We start from the raw sequence: 19,861 nt of genomic DNA, 5'->3' as shown, positions 1-19,861 counted from the left end.
AGTTCTGATATCCTACTGGGGCTCTGAGAATTAGTACTTGAGTTCTCAGGACAAGAGCAAGTGTATGAAGATAAACAGTTTTTACTGATATTTCCCAATAATTCCTTTCTTTCATTTTCGTATCATTCCCCCTGGTTTCCCCAGGAACTGATGCATCCATTTCTTGGGCCCTATGATGCTCTATGGAAAAAAAAAAAGGCTTCCCCTGTGTGTCCTCTGTCCCTTTCCAGCAAGTCTCCAAGTTCATCCTTTCCCTAAGTCACTAACGATTTCATCTTCGTGGATTTTTTTTTTTCATCAAGAGGTATCTGTAATGTATTCAGATACCTCTCGGCACTGTGGCTTGAATTCAGGATCTTTTGCTCTTGCTTAGCTTTTTGGCTTATGGCTGGTCCTCTACCAATCAGGCCTCATCTCCATTTCTCCATTTTCTGCATTTTTAGAGATGAGAGTCTTAAGGATTTTCCCTTTCAGGTTGGCTCCCAATGACAATTCTCAGATCTCAGCCTTTTGAGTAGTTAGGATTATAGGTGTGAACCACCTGAACCTGACTATTTCTTGGTTTTTAAAGACAAGAGTTTATGTTTGTTATATCCTCTCAGTAGGGGTAAATTCTGAGAATAGAGAAGAAAGATCTGTTTTTGGAAGTTAGATTTATTGCATATCATGGGTCAAATTTTGGTCTCCCCTTCAAATTTATAGGTTGAATCTCAACTTGCAGTATCTTAGAATGTAACCCTGTATGAAGACAGTATTTTTACAGAGGCAATCAAATGAAAATGAAGCTCATATTTAATATCAGAAGGGAAACTGGAACATAGAGATATGTAAAAGGAAGGTGACAGGAAGACACAGGAGATGATGATTGTCTTTAAGCCAAGAGCACGGCCTAGAATAGAGATCCTTCTCTCTCAGTGTTCAGAATCAGCCGACCCTGAAGATATTTGGATTTTGCCTGTTCCTAAGATAAGAAATTTCTGTCTGGCAAGCTACAAGAATGTGGTTCCTGTTGTTCTTATCTTAAAAACTTACAATGCTATTTGTTGCTTCTTTATAGGATGTCCTGCTAGTGATTTCTTTCACTATTTGACACACAACTCTGTGTCACCCACTCAGAGAAGGTGTCCTAGACTCTGTTTAATGAAGAGTCCTTTTTGGTGGCTTCCGTCACGACAGTTATCACATTATGGCACTAGAATCATTAGTCATCTTGTCTGACTTCCATATGAGGTGACAATGACCCAAGGTCTGGGCACAGTGCTCACTCCCATTGCATTTAAGTATGATTTATTGTTATGACTGAATACATCATAAGCATACTTTGAGAGAGAACTAGATAAAAATGTGCTTTAGTTGAAGAACAAAGTCCTATCATCAATATTATATATATTATATTCATATATATTCTCATATATATTATATTCAATAAACATTTAATGCTGGGAAAAGTATGGGACTATGGTGAATTTAATTATGTAGTGTATTAGGAACTACAGAAAATAGAGATAACAAATATTTACCCTCCTATTAATTTTTTTTAAACAGAAACTTCCAGTCCTGTCTAGGGATCCCAACTGGGTATGTATGCATTAAAATTGCAAGTAACTTTCAAACTCTTCCTAGCTAAAGTATGTAACTTCCTAGTTTCTGAAGCCTTTTATATGGTACTTTATCTCTTTCTGTCTCTGTCTCTCTGTCTCTGTCTATCTCTGTCTGTCTTTGTCTGTCTCTGTCTGTCTGTCTCTCTATGTATAGCTAATAACCATTTTATTTCCCAGTCACAAAGTAGGACCCATATTCTGATAAAAGAACAAAGCAGTTAAGCATAAAAGGAAAGTATTGAAATAGAATTTAGGTTTCTTGCTCAAATCATAGCATTTGCTTTATCTGCACATTTTACTCTACCTCTTAACTTCTTAAATAGAAACCATCTATTCTCCTTCCCTTCTTTCTTTTTTATCCATGTTACCTGGGTCTCATGTGGAATATCTGTGAAAAAGATTATTCTCTCCTGTAAAAAGTAGGGATCATCAGAAGGCTAGACCTCATCTGTGATTTACTGTAGTCCTCTTGGGTTAGGGGATAAGAGAAAATCAAACTGTAGAGGTTTGCCCATTTGGTGTAGCAGGCTTTAGATATATGAGGGCTTTCTGTATACATCGCTTTCTAATATTCTCATTGGTACTGTTGTAAATAATATAATTCCAAGAGTATCCCTCCCCCTACAAAGTGGGGTCTTGCTGTTTGATGGCATATGGATTTTCATCATGACAGGAATGGAGCAATGAGCTAAGAAGTGCTTGAGAAAAATTATACTATGGGAAAAGGGGGAGCCAGCCTACATAAGCTTTATGGATTATTAGTCCAGAGAACGAGGCCTGAAATATGGAACCTGCTGCTGCAATGCTGCTGGGAGTTTTATGAGATCAGTGGAATTTCCTAAGCATTAGATGCTCAGGCTGGCCTCTTTGCCTTACAGAGTCAATGTGAGGTCGAAAGACAAATGAACCGAATACAGATGCTTCTCAGCTCAGAATGGAGTTCCCTCCCAATAAAGCCATCATAAGTTGAAAATATCGCAGGTCGAAAATCCATTCCATACATCTCACCCACCCAGCATCTTAGCTCAGCAACACAGCACACTGTGGATGTTCATTGTTTATCCTCATAATTGCAGAGCTGATGGAAGCTGCAGCTTCTTGTTGTGCTTCTCAGCGTCTAGAGATCATATTTTACTGCATATCTCTAGCCAGGGAAAAGATCAAAATTCAAAACACAATTCCTACTGAACGTGTGTCACTTTGGCACTGTGATAAAGTTGAGAAATCATAAAGTGAAGCCATCCCGGGTCAGGACCAATCTGTACTTGAAATCTAATACATTCAGAACACTGGGTTGGCAGTCACTCTGATGGGGTGGATTGGGAAGACTGAAAGACTGGCTGGGGCTGTCTCTTCCAAGGCTCTGTGCACCTGGACAGGCTTTGTTTCCTCTCTCAGTGTGCTTCAGGTACAGATTAGGAATGCAAAGACTTTAAAATAGACACCCATCTTTGGAATTGCATGGTATCAATCACCAATTGGCAAGTATAATAGAATGCCACTGATGAAGTGTGGATATGTCAGTGCTTTTAAAGACATGGCTGCTATTGCTTATCTTTAATAGGGACTGATCAGCCAGTTGAAATATTCTTGAAAATATCTTTAGCTTTCCACCAGAGGGAATAAATTATGTTGGTTATCTCTGAGGGAAAATTTTTAAAGCTTAATTAAACAAACATTTAAATCATCCTTTACAATGTGCTGGATGGTTGTGCTTACACTAGCCTTCTTTTTATATATCCCAAGGGATGTCTTCAGACATGCATAAATCACTCAGTAAGCAAGTGTGGATAGGGAGCTTAGTGTATGCTCGAAACAGGTTGAATTATTAACTCCAGCCCCATGGTAGACAGAGTTGTTTACTGTGCTAAAACTTTTCCATGGACTTTTCCACTGTCATTTTATAGGCCAGGATTTTCAAAGGGAGGAAGACACAAGAACTGAAGGCACAGTTAATGCAATACTTAGATATATAAAAGCATCTTTTAAAAAAATACCCACTGCCACTGGAAATAAAAGCTGCGTGCTGGGTGTGTTTTGAATGTATGGTAATAGCTTCTGCTGGTCAAAATTCCATGGTAAGATAGCCCTGCAGTGGGCCATCTGTGTTGGCATCAGCTGGTGCTGGAAGCTCTTAGAGCATATGTGAACTTGTGATCTGCCACACAAAACATGACCAGCATCTCATTTAAACCTAAGGCATGTGAAATTACAGATGGAGGCCAGAGCAATCTCTGGTGGACAAAAAGGCAGGCATACAGACTTACAAAACTAAGACTGAACATATTTATATGCAGGTGTGGTGTATCTTAATATACCATATCTGCATGCCAATGTGTTACATTCCAAGTATTTTGAGCAATGCAACTCAGTGAAATAAACTCACAGCTTCCTGAATTCTTAAATGTGAGTCCTCATGACTGTATGGAGTTGGCTATGACGTGATAGCCATACCTACCTTTGATAAATAGGCTCAAGATCCCCAGCAGGAGGTGAGGGTGAGGAAGACCAATGTTTAACTTCAAGGTGCTGCTTCTTCCCACATCCTTGCAATGAGCAAAATAGTGATCTCCAACTAGCTGGGTAACTTACTGTCCTTATTTTTCTTGATTTTCTCTTTGCCATTTTGGTGGCTGACAAGTACTGTCAGTACTTCTTACAGAAAAAGCTCTCAAGCTTCTTTCTTCCATTACACAATTAATTGGAATTCGAACTACCCTTTGGATTTCCTTGATGTTCGTTTTTGCAGGTCTTTGGAAAATAGAGATGTTTGTTGTAGAAATCATGTTTAGAAAGGTGCATTATAAGTGGAGTATCTTTACCCATTGAAGTTGCCATGGTTTGATGTTTTTGAGTGCTAAGTCCTTCAAACAACGGCTAGCCCTTTCCTGGCTCACAGTTCAGCAAATATACAGTGTCCACGGCTGCCAGTCACTAAGTCGGCTTTGTGCTTTGAGGTCATTAAGTTGTTGAAAGAAATAATTTGAGTTGTGAATTTAGTGGTTAAATTCACAATGCAAGCAATAAAGAAACAGGAAACATTTTTTTCTCCCTTAGTGCTTTTCTCAAATACATTTTATTTTGACATGTCTTGGAAATCCACAATTAAATAAACAATGTTATAGTTAGACTCTAGTAATTAGTAAGTAGAAGCTAAATCTAGTGTATGCTCATACTGTATTTTTAATCATGTTTCTCAGATAAGGTGAAAGTATTTATGTGTTTGTCTGAGCTTCTAATTTAATATCAAGTCCAGAGGTACTTGGTTACCAAGGAGAATGTTGTCATATCAGTCTTAGACTGATATCTTTTAAAAGAACTTCCAGTGAATTTTAAATAATGTGTTATAAAGCTTGATATATATATTTGGGTCATGGAAACCATTAAAAGTAGAACATTCCACAAACAGAATGCTCAGCAGATTAGAAAAACAGACTTAATTTTCAGGCTGAGCTGTAAAACAGTTATAAAATGCTTCCTTCCCTCCTTCTCTTTCTCTATCCCTCCCTCTACTCTTCTTATTCTCCCTCCTTCTTTCCTTCTCTTTGACTTATTTATCTGAGGTTTATCGGGACTTCAGTAAAAGCAAGAGACATAATGGGAAGCTATGCAAAGAAGCACAGTGCTTGTGTTACTGATGCCATTTTTCATTTCTTATTAAACTATGTTTACTTCTTGTTTTTATTTTACAGCTAAGCAAATATTGATGTGTACATATTTTTTGGCTATTGATTGAACATGGTTTTATTGCATATTCTTTTGCATAACTTAGTTTCTTTTATTACTGTAGCTGTGGCTAAAATAAATAGCTTTCATGTTCAGATCGTTGTATCTGTTGGGATTTCCCAACAGTTGAATAACAACACATCATGATTTTTACCCATCTGTTCACTCTACCTTATTTTTGGTTCTCTCCTTCGTTGCTCAATCTGTTGTTGGGAAATGTCCACTGATGGCATTCCCTGGTTGGGAGAATCTGTCATCCCTGAACACTTCAATGATTTACCTTAACACAAGGGGATTGTATAAATGGTAAGATGGTACAGAATAAAACAAATTGATACCATTGCAGCTATTTGTATGTTTGCTAATTCTAGTCATTCGACAGACATGTAGTGAATGCATACGGTGGCATAATTTGTAAGTAGTATAAATTCATAGTAAGTTAAATTGAAGTGACAAGACAATTATTTTGTTCTGGGCATCTATAACTTCCTCATTCTTCTTTTATGGTGGCCTCTGAGGACAATCGTTTTTTTTTTTTTTTTAATTTTATTTTATTTTATTTGAGAACATACTGTACAGAGGGGTTACAATTACATGGGCAGGATAATGCATACATTTCTTACCAAGCATTACAGCCTCCTCCTTTGTTTACCCTTCACCTCCCTTCCCACCCTCCCCCCTCCCCCCCACCCAATCCCCCCTCACACCGACATTGTAAAGCTGGTTTTGATATGACATTTTGTACTTCTCATTGTTGCAACAGGTCCACCTGAATCCTTAAACGACTTGTTTGTCCCCGTCTCCTCCACATGTTATACTGATATCAAATATAGTGAAAGCGGGGGTTACACTGTGGGGGAGGGACATACAAAGCAACAAAGAAATAATCTTATAAATGCGTTAGAAACACATGCATGAAAGAAACAAAAACATTAAAATACATATTTGAGGGTTCGTTTTCCTAACATCACATTCTCTGACTTTTTCCGCTTGACTCATACCTATACTAGATATTGCAAATAAGGGAAACCATGGGACCTATGTTTCTTTGGGTCTGGCTTACTTCACTTAATATAATTTTTTCCAAGCCTTTCCATTTCCTAACAAATGAGGAAATGTCATTCTTTCTGATGGAGGCATAGAATTCCATTGTGTATATATACCACATTTTATTGATCCATTCATCTACTGAGGGGCATCTGGGTTGGTTCCATATCTTAGCTATGGTAAATAATGCTGCAATAAACATAGTTGTGCTGGTAGCTTTAGTGTGGCCTTGTTTGTAAACATTTGGGTAAATGCCCAAAAGTGGGATTGCTGGGTCATAGGGGAGCTCTATGTGAAGTCTTTTGAGGAACCGCCATACTGCTTTCCAAAGTGGTTGAACAAGTTTACATTCCCACCAACAATGAAGTAAGGTTCCTTTTTGTCCACATCCCCTCCAGCAACTGTTGTTAGAGTTCTTGATTTTTGCTGTTCTAACTGGAGTGAGGTGATATCTCAATGTTGTTTTGATTTGCATTTCTTTTATGGCTAGGGATGTTGAACATTTCTTCATGTGTCTATTGGCCATCCTTCTTTCTTCTTCAGAGAAGTTTCTCTTTAAGTCTTTCGCCCACTTACTTATTGGGCAGTTGCTTCTTTGAGGATTTGTTGTTGGGTGGTTTAATTTTTTGAGTTCCAAGTATATTTTAGATATGAGACCCTTGTCCGTTGTATGGCTAGTAAAGATCTTCTCCCAATCCGTGGGCTTTCTATTGATCTTACTAGCTATGTCATTTGCCCTGCAGAAGCTCTGCAACCTTATGCAATCCCATTTGTCCAACCTTTCTTTGATTTGTTGTGTTTCTGGGTCTCTATTCAGAAAATTTCGGCCTGAGCCAAGGAGACCTAGGGTTTCTCCTATTCCATCCTGTAATGTTTTCAGAGTGTCTGCTTTGAGTTCAAGGTCTTTGATCCATTTGGAGTTGATTCTGGTGCAGGGTGATATATAAGGATCTAGCTTTAGTTTTCTACATGTAGTTAACCAATTTTGCCAGCACCATTTACTGAAGAGGCTGTCTTTCTTCCATTCTATTGTTTTAGCTCCCTTATCGAAGATTAGATGGCTATAGGTCTGTAGGTTCATTTCTGGGTTTTCAATTCTATTCCATTGGTCCTGAGGTCTGTTCTTATGCCAATACCAAGCTGTTTTGATTACTATGGCTTTATAGTAGAGTTTGAAATTTGGTATTGATATTCCTCCAGCAGTGTTCTTTCCATTGAGGAGCGTTTTTGCTATTCGGGGTCTTTTATTGTTCCATATGAATTTTTGGATTGCCTCTTCTGTTTCCTTGAAGAATGAGGGTAGAATTTTGATAGGTATTGCGTTGAATTTGTAGATAGCCTTGGGAAGTATTGCCATTTTCACGATGTTAATCTTTCCAATCCAGGAGCATGGGAGGTTTTGCCATTTTTTAAGTTCTGTGTTGATTTCCTTTTTCAAGATTTTAAAGTTTTCATCATAGAGGTCCTTCACTTCTTTAGTTAATTCCTAGATATTTTATTTTTTGTGAGGCTATTACAAATGGAGTTGCTTTCCTAATTTCAGCCACACTTTTCTCATTGTTTGCATACAGAAAAGCCATTGATTTTTGGGGGTTAATTTTATAACCTGCTACTTTGCCAAAGTTTTGAATCAGCTTGAGTAATTTGGGAGTGGAGTCTATGGGATTCTTTAAATACAAGATCATGTCATCTGCAAAGAGGGAGAGTTTTATTTCTTCTTTCCCTGTTTGGATCCCCTTTATGTCTGCATCGTGTCTTATTGCTGTAGCTAGGCATTCTAATACTAGATTGAAGAGAAGTGGAGAGAGTGGGCATCCTTGTCTTGTTCCTGAGTTAAGAGGAAATGGCTTTAGTTTTTCACCATTGAGTATAATGCTGGCTGTAGGTTTGTCATATACAGCCTTTATTGTATTGAGGAATGTTCCATGGATTCCTAATTTTTCCAAAACCTTCATCATAAAGGGGTGTTGGATCTTGTCGAATGCTTTTTCTGCGTCTATTGAGATAACCATGTGGTTCTTATTCTTGCTCCTGTTGATGTGATGAATAATATTAATTGATTTGCATATATTGAACCAGCTTTGCATCCCTGAAATGAATCCTGTTTGATCGTGGTGTATGATTTTTTGGATGAATTGTTGAAGTCGGTTGGCCAAAATTTTGTTGAGAAGTTTTGCATCAATGTTCATCAAAGAAATGGGTCTATAGTTCTCTTTCTTTGATGAGTCCCTGCCTGGTTTTGGGATGAGGGTTATGATGGCTTCATAGAATGTGTTCGGTAGTGAGCTTTCTCTTTCAATTTCATTGAAGAGTTGGAGGAGAATTGGTGTGAGCTCTGCTTTGAAGGCCTTGTAAAATTCTGCTGTAAAACCATCTGGTCCTGGACTTTTCTTAGCTGGGAGGTCTCTTATTGCTGTTTCTATTTCAATGCTTGATATGGGCCTGTTAAGATAGTTTAACTCATCTTGGTTTAGTTTTGGCATGTCAATATTTGCTAGGAAGAGGTCCATTTCTGTCAAGTTCTCAAACTTATTAGCATAAAGTTTTGAGAAGTATTCCCTTATAATGTTCTGAATCTTGGTTGTTTCCGTGGTGATGTTTCCATTCTCATCTCTGAGTTTATTAATTTGGGTGTGTTCTCTTCTTTTTCTGATAAGATTTGCTAAGGGTCTGTCAATTTTGTTAAGTTTTTCGAAGAACCAACTCTGTTTTGTTGATTCTTTCTATAGTTTTTTTGGATTCTAATTCATTTAATTCTGATTTAATTTTGATTATTTCTTTCCATCTACTGGATTGGGGTTTATCTTGCTGCTCTTTTTCAAGGAGGTTTAGATGTGTCATTAAATTGTTAGTTTCAGATCTCTCCAATTTGTTGATGTAGGAGCTCAGAGCTATAAACTTGCCTCTGAGTACTGCCTTTGCTGTGTCCCAGAGGAGCTGGTATTTTGTGTGTTCATTTGTGTTGAATAGCATGAACATTTGAATTTCCTTTCTAATCTCTTCCATGACCCACTCATGATTCAGCAGTGTGTTATTCAGCCTCCATGTGATTCCGGACTTTCTTTGGTGGCTTTTGGTGTTGAGTTCTAATTTTATTCCCTTGTGGTCAGAGAGAATGCAAGGTATAACTTCAATGTTTCTGAATTTAGACAAGTTTGCTTTGTGGCCTAAAATGTGGTTTATTTTAGAAAACGTTCCATGTGCTGCTGAGAAAAACGTGTATTCTGATGCTGCTGGGTGAAATGTTCGGTAGATGTCTGTTAAGTCTAGTTGATCTATGCAGCTGTTTAGATCTGCGGTTTCTCTGTTGAGTTTTTGCCGAGTTGATCTATCTAGTGGGGAGAGTGGTGTGTTAAAATCCCCAACAATTAATGTCTTTGGATCTATATGGGATTTGAGGGAAAGTAGTGTTTCTTTGATAAATTTGGGTGCTCCATTGTTTGGCGAATAGATATTTAGAATTGTAATATCCTCCTGAAGGAGAGATCCTTTAATTAGTATGTAGCGACCTTCTTTATCTCTTCTCACGAATTTTAATTTGAAGTCTATTTTATCTGATATTAGGATTGCAACTCCCGTCTGTTTATGGGGGCCATTTGCTTGGTAGATTTTGTTCCAGCCTTTGACATTGAAAATGTGTTTGTTTTTACGGGCAAGATGTGACTCCTGCAGGCAGCAGATAGAAGGGTCTTGTTTTTTAATCCAACTAGACAGTCTATGTCGCTTAATTGGAGAGTTCAGTCCGTTAACATTAAGAGATAGGACTACGAGGTATTTGGGAGTTCCTGCCATGTTTTCTACCTTCTTGGGGGCTGCGAAAACTGGGTTCTTCCTATGGTTCTTGGATTCTCAGTTTGGGTGCAGTTTCTTGGCCTTTATTGCGGTCTTGTTGGTTTTCTATGTGTAGGACATCTTTAAGAATCTTTTGTAGGGCTGGTTTGGTGGAGATGTATTGTTTCAATTTTTCTGTGCTATGGGAGGTTTTTATTTGGCCTTCAGTTATGAAGGAGAGTTTAGCTGGGTACAGTATTCTTGGTTGATAGTTGTTTGTTTTTAGGGCATGGCATACATCATTCCAGGCTCTTCTTGCTTTGATTGTCTCTGCTGAGAAATCTGAAGTGATTCTAATTGGTTTCCCTTTTAGGTGATTACCCTTTTCTCCTTGACAGCTTTAAGGATCTTTTCCTTGTTCTGAGTTGATCCTGTGTGGATTATAATGTGGCGGTGGGATGTCCTACTCTGGTCTGGTCTATTTGGGGTTCTAAAGGCTTCTTGTATCTGGACAGGCCTATCTTTTTGCATGTTTGGGAAGTTCTCTGCTAGGATCCTGTTAAACAAATTTCCTAGACCATTAACTTCTGTTTCTAGGTGCTCTTCTACACCCATTATCCTTAGATTAGGCCTTCTGATGGTGTCTTCCAGGTGTTGGATAGATCTATCATATTTCTTGGACTTGTCTTGGATGGTTGTATGTTCTTTCTCTATAATATCTAAGCTGTCTTCAATCCCTGAGGTTCGATCTTCTGCATGGTCTAACCTGCTGTCAAGACTCTCTACTTTGTTTTTTATCTCTTTTCCTTCTAGTTGGTCAGCTTTGATGGCTTCAAGTTCTTTGTTGAAGCTCTGTTTTAGGTCTTGTATGAATTTCTTTACTTCCTTAATTTGGTGTTCAGTGTTTGTCCTCAAATCACTTAGTTGATTGGTTATGGTTTCTTTGGGCTCCCATTCCTTCTGTTGGGTTCCATTCAGCATTCCCTTTGTGGTCTCCCTGACTTCCTTCAGCTCTTTGTTAATGGATTCCATGAATGCCTTTAGTGATCTTTGTGTGTTCTCTACCTGGTCTCTCAATTCCTGTATTACTCTTTGATTAGCTTCCTCCCGTTTGTGGGATTCCTGCAGATCTCTTTGAGTGTTCTCAGCCTGCTCACGCCATTCCTCCCTTTCTCTTTGAGTATTCTCAAGTTGTTCACGCAAATCCTGTATCAGTTTTTGAGTAGCTTCCTCACGCTTATGATATTCCTGTATAAACTTCTGGGATGCCTCCTCTCTCTCCCTATCACGCTCATACAGAGTCCTTTGTACGTTGTCAAACTTCTCATTTATCATGTTTGCCAGCAGTGTTTGTAGAGCTATTTGGGATCTCTGCTCTGGATTATTCATTATCTGTTCTAACCCCTGATTATCAAGATTGGGAATTGAGATACCCGAATTTGCCATTTTTCTTGTGTTTTTCCGGCTTACTCTGCCCATTTGAGATGAAGATAGCACCAGTTTTGTGCTAGAACACTATCTTAAGGCAACCATCAACCAAAGTTTGCATTTGTACAGTAAATAGTCTACAGATACAATCTAGTTCAACAGATACATCTATTCGACATCAAACAACTAAATGTTAAAGGACTTTGAACCGCAGAGAAGAATTTGGAAAACCAGAAATTATTAGGGTTAGGGAGAGATGTGGGTAAAAAATAGGAATAGATTGGTGTGGGGAGGCACAGGGAGAGTTAACTAAGTCCTAATCACAATGCAGGAAATAGGTTGGGTAGGATGCAAGTAGAGAGAGAGAGAAAAAGAAGAAAGGGAAAGGGGAATGAAAAGAGACCAGAAAAAAATAGAAATGTAAAAATTAATGTTATTATAGAGATTAAAAGACCATCTATTTAGAGAGGAATGTGAATATGTTGAGAGAAAGGGAGGGACATAGAGATGTGAAAAACTTTAAAAAATGCTTAAAATATTATATAGGTATAAAGAGGTAGTACTGCTATTAATGAATTTAAGTCTCAGAGGTTTTGAATTGAGTAATAAGTTTGTGGATTAAGTGTGTACACAATGGGGGATAGGGTCTACTAGTTAACTACGGGTTTATCTGAGGATGTGCAGGACAAGAGTTAAGTCACATAAAGAAGAACAAAAGAGGAAAAGGTGGAAAGGATAGGAAAGTGAGAAGAAAAGATCAGAAGTTCAGTAGAGCTAGACAAAAAACAAAAAGATAGTTAAGAATGAAAGAAAAAGAGAAAGAAGACAAGAAAAGAAAGGGAAACACACATTCACGTATTCCTAAAATAAAAATTATAAGAGGAGAAAAAAAAAAGTTACTGGAAAACAATTATTTTTTCAGAAGAGGCAAAAATTAAAGATTAATAAAAGTTTTAGAAAAGGAAAAAAATTTTTTTATATATATAAGGTAACAAAAAACGAAAAAAAAAAAACAAAACAAAAAAAGAAAAAAAGAAAAGAAGAAGAAGAAAAAAAAAGTTCTTTGATTTTTTTTTTTTTTTTTTTGGGAGTGGTGGGAAGAGTCCTGTATCTCCCTTTTGTCTGTAACTGGAGTCTGGTTGGAGTCTCTGGTCAGCTTGAGGTCCTGTGGCTTGATTGGTTTCTTAAGTCAGTTTGTTGGAACAGGCAGAAAAATGCTCTGCTTTACCCAAGATTTTGAGATCCCCCTCCCAGGTTAGTTTACTGGGAGGGTGATCTGCTTTGAGAATCACAAAAGAGGGGGATGCAGTGATGAGGCTAGGTTCTGGGTAGAGTTGAGGCCTTTCAACAAACAGTAGCTTTTCCCTGGGGCTATTTTGTGAAAAAAAAACTCACAGCACCCAGCCTGGAGCCATTCTCAGGGTTTCTGTTTTTCAATTGATTGTGGTGGCTGCTAGAGGGAGGGGCAGCCTCTGGCTCTGGTTACCCGGTGAGGAGAGCCACTCCAATGGCTGGCGCCTGAGCTGGGTGACTTTTCCCTGGATGGAACTGAGTCTGTGAGGTCACTTCGCCGTTAAGTTCTTGTGACCTGCTAAATGACTCGTTTTATTCCAAGGCCTGAGCTGGAGCTAGCCGCTCCTCCGAGCTTTGTCGGTATCCAAGATGGAGATCACCGGTGCTGGGGGGGGGAGGGGTGGCCTTCCCTCCTCTGCTCCCGGAGAAGGAGTGAGGAAGTCGGGCTTCTACTCACGCCGAGTCTTGGATCCTGGGTCGTCTCTGGTCTGCAAAGTGCAGGATGAAGTTGTCTGCTCCTTGTCGGTTCTTGCTGGTGTTGAGTAGAATCCGCTCGTCCGCTGCGTCTGGCTCCTTCGTCCCGGACTGTGTCTCAGGTATGCTCCTGCGGCGGTGGTCGCTGCCGCGACCCTGCCGCCGCCGCGGCAGCTGCTGGCAGGGGCTCAGATGTGTCTGCTTGGCTTCCCCTCTCTTGACTAACTCTGTCCTGTGATGGCACACTTGGTGTGATTCTCTGGCTTGGGACTGTTCACTGGAACTCTGAAACTGTTTTCTATGCAAGAGCTTGTTCAGATTCCAGCTTCTCCTCCGCCATCTTCCCAGAACTCCGACAATCTTTTTTTTTTAAATGTTAACTATCCAGTATCTTATTTTTGATTTGGTTCCATCCTTTTCTACCAATTTATTTACCTTCTATAGTTCCCTTTTCATCTCAGCATATTATTTTTCATTGGTTGCTTCCTCTTTGTCAATAATATACTTACTTGTACTATACTAAAATAAGTGAGGTATGGCACAGATAGAGAGCCTGCCTTGGGAACACAAGGCCCTCAGTTCAATCCTTAGTGCCATCAATATAACTAAACTAAAATAAAAGGAGCCAATTAACTATTTTCTTTTGTTTGGGTTTTTTTTAATTGTATTTTTTTGTCTTTTCTTTTTTGGTACTGGGGATTGAACCCAGGACGTTGAACTTACTAGGCAAGCAATTTGCCACTGAGCTACATTCCAGCCCCAACTAACTTTTTTCTTGATACTGCTATCTCCAGAGAAACCACATCTTCTTTTATCACATTTAATGCACAACAAAGGTAATCTTACTGTAACCATTTTCTTATCATCCAGTTCATCCTTAATTCCTTATGATCTGCTTTATTATCACAAATGCCTTTTATGAAATTGTTTCCTAAAAGTAAAATAGCTTCTGAATACACAATTCATCGTTTTTTCCTCTTTTGGCGATACGTATCTTCCTATAACTATCACACTATGTAATATTTTAAATATTTTTGGGCTTTTTAAAGCTATAATTCTCTAGTTGATCTAGCTGCCAGCATTTATTCATTCATTCCCTCATTTTATCAACATAGATGTATTTGGTTTCTATCATGAAGTGAGCTTTGATCAAGACAGTGAAACTACAATTACAAACAGGATGAGCAGGGGAAAGGGAAGGAGAGCTGTACAAATGTTAATTATTGGTTACTTAAGTTATGGAGGGGTAAGAAGTTCTGCCGAGTTCTTGCACAGTAGGCAAATTATAGATAAAAGTAACATACTGTTTATGTCAAGTCTGTGCTACTAACTCATGACTGTAATTCTAACTACTGAGGAAGCTGAGGCCTACAAGATCAAAATTTGAAACCAGCCTATGCAGAAAAGTCTGTGAGACTCATCTCCACTTAAGCAGAAAAAATGCCAGACTGGAACTATGGTTCAGGTGGTAGGAGCACCAGCTCTGAGGAAGAAAGGTAAACAAGAGGGTGAGGCTTTGAGTTTAGCCATGGCCCTGGCACACACAAAGACTTATGTACTTTATATTTCAAGAAGCTAGAGGAAAGGACTTTGAATGTTTTACCATAAATAAATGATAAATATTGGAGAAGTTAGATAGGTTTGCCATGATTTAAGCATTACACAAAGTGTAAGTTGGGCACTGGTGGCTCACGCCTGGAATCCTAGCTACTTAGAAGGCTGAGATCTGAGGATCGCGGTTCAAAGCCAGCCCGAGCAGAAAAGTCCGTGAAACTCTTATCTCCAATAAACCAGAAAACCAGAGCTTGTGCTGTGCTGTATCTCAAGTGGTAGAGCACTAGCCTTGAGCTGAAGAGCTGAGGGACAATACTCAGGCACAGAGTTCAAGCCCCATGACCGACAAAAACAAAAAAAAAGTGTAAATGTTCCAGGATATCATATGGCACCTCATTAATATGTACATTTTTTAGTCAGTTAAACTTACTAAAGAATAAACTTCCTACATTTATGAAAGGGCGTCAGCAAAATAAAATAATAATAATAATAATTTTTAAAGAACAATATAGCCCAAGTCCTGACCAGAATTTACGTTTTCATAAAGAATGTAGACAATTTACAAGGAGGCAGATAAAATATTCTAATTTTTATTTCATAGTGATTGACCACAATGTAGTAATTAATCATGAAATTAATTACTACAGGGTAGTAACTTCAGGGTAGTTAGTGTGTCAAACATCTTGGAATGCCTTCATTTCTTCTACAACCCTGAATTCTTACACTAAAGGTAAATGCTTCCCCAATAACAATAATTCAGCCCCATTGGTCTCACTATTTATAGCAGCTCTCTTCGCCATGACTGTAATTGGTTCTACTATGGTCATGTGCTGTGGTTTCAACCAATGAGAGCGAAGCAAAGCTTTCCTCTCAATGTGGGGTTTTAGTAATATGAATTATTCTATTTTACATCTCATGGTTTTCTGCTTGATTCCCTTTTCTCTTCCTTTTTGGTCTGATCCCAGTATTTCTTATACTTGGTTTTTCTTTGTTTGGGTGGTTGGTTGGTTGGTTGTTGTTATTGCAATTTGTTTGGTATTTTCTATCACATGATTTTTGGGGGGAGGGGAATCAAAGACTATTATAAATGGTCAACATTAAAACTATAATGTATGGAAGCTGTTGCTTATGAAGTCATTTGTGAACTGTAGTTTTAGAGCTGGTTTACTGCTCTAAAGAAGTACAGATTTTCTTCCTGGGCCATATGTTTTGGAGTTTCATCTTTCAAAAAAAGAAAAGGTTCGATAGGGAGAGAGATTACTGGTTGAAATATTCTCAATTGTTGAAAAGAACTGTACTGAAATACTACATCTCTCACTTGATTTTTTTTATCTCTATCATTTAAAGACAAATTCTCTCAGTTTAAGGTCAATTCTATCTCCCTCTCTCCCTCCCTTTCCCCTTTCTCCTCTCCCTTGGCCTCTCCCCTCTCCCTTCTTTTTCTCTTTCTCCATTTCTTCCCAGAAGCAGCCTTTAGCTAGATCATCTACTTATTAGATAATTTCAAAACTTTATTTTATGCTTGGCTCACATATTGAATTCATTTACCAAGATTGCTGAGAGTTTATTTCCCCCCCCCTAATCATATTATGAGTGCAATAATATTTCTCATCTTCCCATTGATAGTAACTCCACAAGCATTAAAAATTTCTATTTCATATGCTAGCTATATTTTTCCTTTCCTCTTAAAACTACATCTCTCATTCATTTCTCAAATATTTTGTAATACTTGCTTATTATCATCTTATGTTCATTGGGACATAAACGAAGCCTCTGGAGTGTGGAGGCCTCTTATCCTAGGCTCAGTGAGTTCTTGGGGATATTATCCTGTAGGTCCAGGATGACATAACTCTTTGTGTGAGGTACAGGAAGGGTAGAGCCCAGCATGAAGCTGCCATCAGTGCCTCTGTCTAGTTGATCTTAGTGGCTGCTTCAGCATTCTGTCCTGGGCTCCTTGTATGCATGATTACCCCTTAGCTCCAGCTATCCTGACCTATGTTCTCCCAAGGATACTTAGCTATCCCCTTTCTACCTTTCGGCAATATATTGAAATCTCTGATAGGCTGATGGTGCTTACTGATTTTCACAGAATTATTGATTTTAGTCATTTACAAAGTACAATACCAATAAAAATCAGCTTAATTGTTTGACAACAAATAGAATTATTCTAAGAAAATGTGACAATCCTAAAGAGAACATTTTTGGGGGAAGCATGAAAAGCTTGTATTCAGAGGAGTAAAACTATGATTTTTAATCCATTTAATACTAAGAAAAAAAGGAATAAATTTTATATCCAATCCAAGACTTTAGAGTGGAAACAATAAATGAAACTGTAGGAAATAATTAAGATAAGAACAGAAATTAATAATGAAACTTCAAGAAACAGCTGTTATAAAAATAAAGCCGCTTATAATCTTTCATAAAGTCAACAAATCTATAGCAAGTCTAATCAAGAAGAGATTAGGAAAAAACAGACATACACAATATTAAAGATAAGGGGCTAGAACCACAGATGTTCTAAAGACTAAATTTATTTTTATTACTTTAAATCTTTTTAAAAATTCTTTTAAGTAGTTACACAGAGAGTTTTCAATTCACCATGTCAGTTTATGAGTACAACATCTGTTGATCTATGTCACCTCTTCCATCCTTCTCTACCCATTCATCTCAACCCCATCCCTCCACTCAAGTTACCTGGCTCCATTTTCACGTGTAGACAGATGAATGGAGAGAGGAGGGGTGGACTAATGCAGTCATAACCTTCAATGTACATATGTAAAAAAGACTATGCTTGTATTGCTATGGAGAATATTATGCCAGTAAATTGAAAATCTGAATTAATTAAATTATTTTTCTAGGAAAATATGACTCTAAAATGGCCCAAAGACTTAAAGTACATAAAAATTAATGAAAATGCTGATGGTTGGGAAGGTTTCCTGCAAATTATTTTCTGAGAATTACCGGTGAAACTTGAGTTATTGTCAGAAGCAAGATCTTCTGAATTTTCAAGGACCAGATTTTTCTCCTGCTGGGCTTTAAAAATTGTTTCACAGCAAGGAAAAAGATGAAAAATTTAGAATTTTATTTGACTACCATCCTCATAGCATAACAATCTGGTAAAAGAAGTATGTGCCTATGTCTACACACACACACACACACCCATACACACCTCATAGATAGAACAAACTCATAAAGATAAAGGTTAACATCTCAGAGTAAATTTGAGCAAGGGAATTTTTCCTTCAAATAGTAATTTGCCAAGGCAAATTAAGGTTTATTTTTAGAGCACAAACATAACAAACTTTACATTCTAACTTGTCATATCTTATCACTAGGAGAGAATATGTCATGAGAGGAAAACATCAGCTATCTCTTTAGTTACACAAAAAAGTATTGGTATGCTTTTTTTTGGGGGGGGGGTGGTCCGGTCGTGGGGCCTGAACTCTGGGCCTGGGCGCTGTCCCTCAGCTCTTCAGCTCAAGGCTAGCGCTCTACCACTTGAGCCACAGCACCAATTCCGGCTTTTTTCTTTTTGCTTATGTGGTGCTGAGGAATCAAACCCAGGGCCTCAGGCATGTTCTCTATCACTGAGCCACCTTCCCAGCCCAGTATTGGTAAGCTTTAAGAACTTCTAACAAGGAACTGCTGGCTCATGTTATAATCTTAGGTACACAGGAAGCTGAGATTTAGAGGATCATGGTTTGAAGTCAGCCTGGGCATAAAAGTCTGGGAGCCTCTTCCATCAAAATAACCAGCACAAAGCTAAGATTGAAGCATGGCTTAAGTGAAATAATAGTGTCAGATGAGCAAGCAAGCTGAACATGCTCAAAGGCCTGAGTTCAAGCTCTGTTACTGGCAAAAAACAACCCAAATAATAACAAAACCCCCCTTTTATTTTTATATTTTTTATTGTAAAGATACTGTACAGAGGAGCAATAGTTACACAAGTAAGGTAATGAGTACATTTCCTTTTGAGTATTGTTACCTCCTCCTTTGGGTACTAGGGCAAATTTTTTTTTTTTTTAATACACGTAGCCTTTCAATCCAATAGCCATAGCATCTTCTGTGGTAAAATACTGAAACAGTAAACAACATGAGTGCCTACCACCTCTTAACCAGTCTTGTGACAATTCCAATACATCTCCAAGTTACTTGATAGAAAACTATAAAAATATACTGCTAATATCTCATGGAACAAGATTTGGAAATTGTTTCAGTAAACTGGTAAAGATGAGAAATAAAAAGGAGCTTTTCCAATGATTGGAAATAGTAATTATTTTTATTATTATAACCTATTTTTAAGTGGATGAAAGCCATTTTCCAGTACAATCCCAAGAAAATTAACTAAAGCATGATTAGAAAACATGGAGTTCAATGCAAGTGTTGGTTAAAAAAACAGATATAAGTATGTATCAGCTCTCTCAAATATCAGCAAAATTTTATTAGAAAATATAATGGAATTTAAAGGGCCCCATGAAAAAGCAGCTATGAAAATCACTCAGTAATTGAACTGAAGGCACAACAAAACTTTGCCAGAACCCATAAAAGTCAATTTGAGTAAAGCAGAGATGACTAGTATTTTTGACAAGGAAAGCTCAATGTTGCAATAGCCACTATCCTCACCAAATTAATTTGTGAGTTCTATGCAATTCCAATAAAAATTCAATGGAATTTGAGATCACTAAAGCCTGTCTGCAAACCTTCAGCAAGGTGGATACAACTATGCCCTCTAATGTGTCTCTGGCCTTTCAGCCACACTGAATCCAAGTTTGAAATATGGCAACTTTGAAAGATATTACTAAGGCAACTAAAGTCAATAGAAAAGGCTAGAAAATGGTATCTCCAGTACCCACTCTGGAATAATGAAAATTAAGTTCCATCCCCAGGTAACGAGGAAGGAAAAAAGAAGGAAAACCTATGATTTTAGCTTATTGTCATCTTTGGCTGAAGAAACTTGGTCCACTGAT

At 38.0% G+C, this 19,861-nt stretch overlaps 1 protein-coding gene across 3 annotated transcripts in view; it reads left to right on the top strand.

Annotated features, from left to right (window-relative positions):
- Positions 1-19,861, top strand: part of Epsti1 (epithelial stromal interaction 1) — a 99,675-nt gene that overhangs the window by 66,712 nt on the left and 13,102 nt on the right. For 2 of the 3 annotated variants that reach the window (XM_042685791.1, XM_042685789.1), the window contains exon 8: positions 1,546-1,578. The exons of the other annotated variant lie outside the window; for it this stretch is intronic. In XM_042685791.1, coding sequence (XP_042541725.1) covers positions 1,546-1,578 — 33 coding nt within the window. The remainder of the gene's footprint in view (positions 1-1,545; positions 1,579-19,861) is intronic. 3 annotated transcript variants of the gene reach the window in all.

The sequence above is a fragment of the Dipodomys spectabilis genome, unplaced genomic scaffold (assembly GCF_019054845.1).
Source record: "Dipodomys spectabilis isolate Male_0828 unplaced genomic scaffold, ASM1905484v1 ptg000095l, whole genome shotgun sequence".
NCBI lineage: Eukaryota > Metazoa > Chordata > Mammalia > Rodentia > Heteromyidae > Dipodomys > Dipodomys spectabilis.
This window is presented reverse-complemented; position numbering and strand designations above follow the sequence as displayed.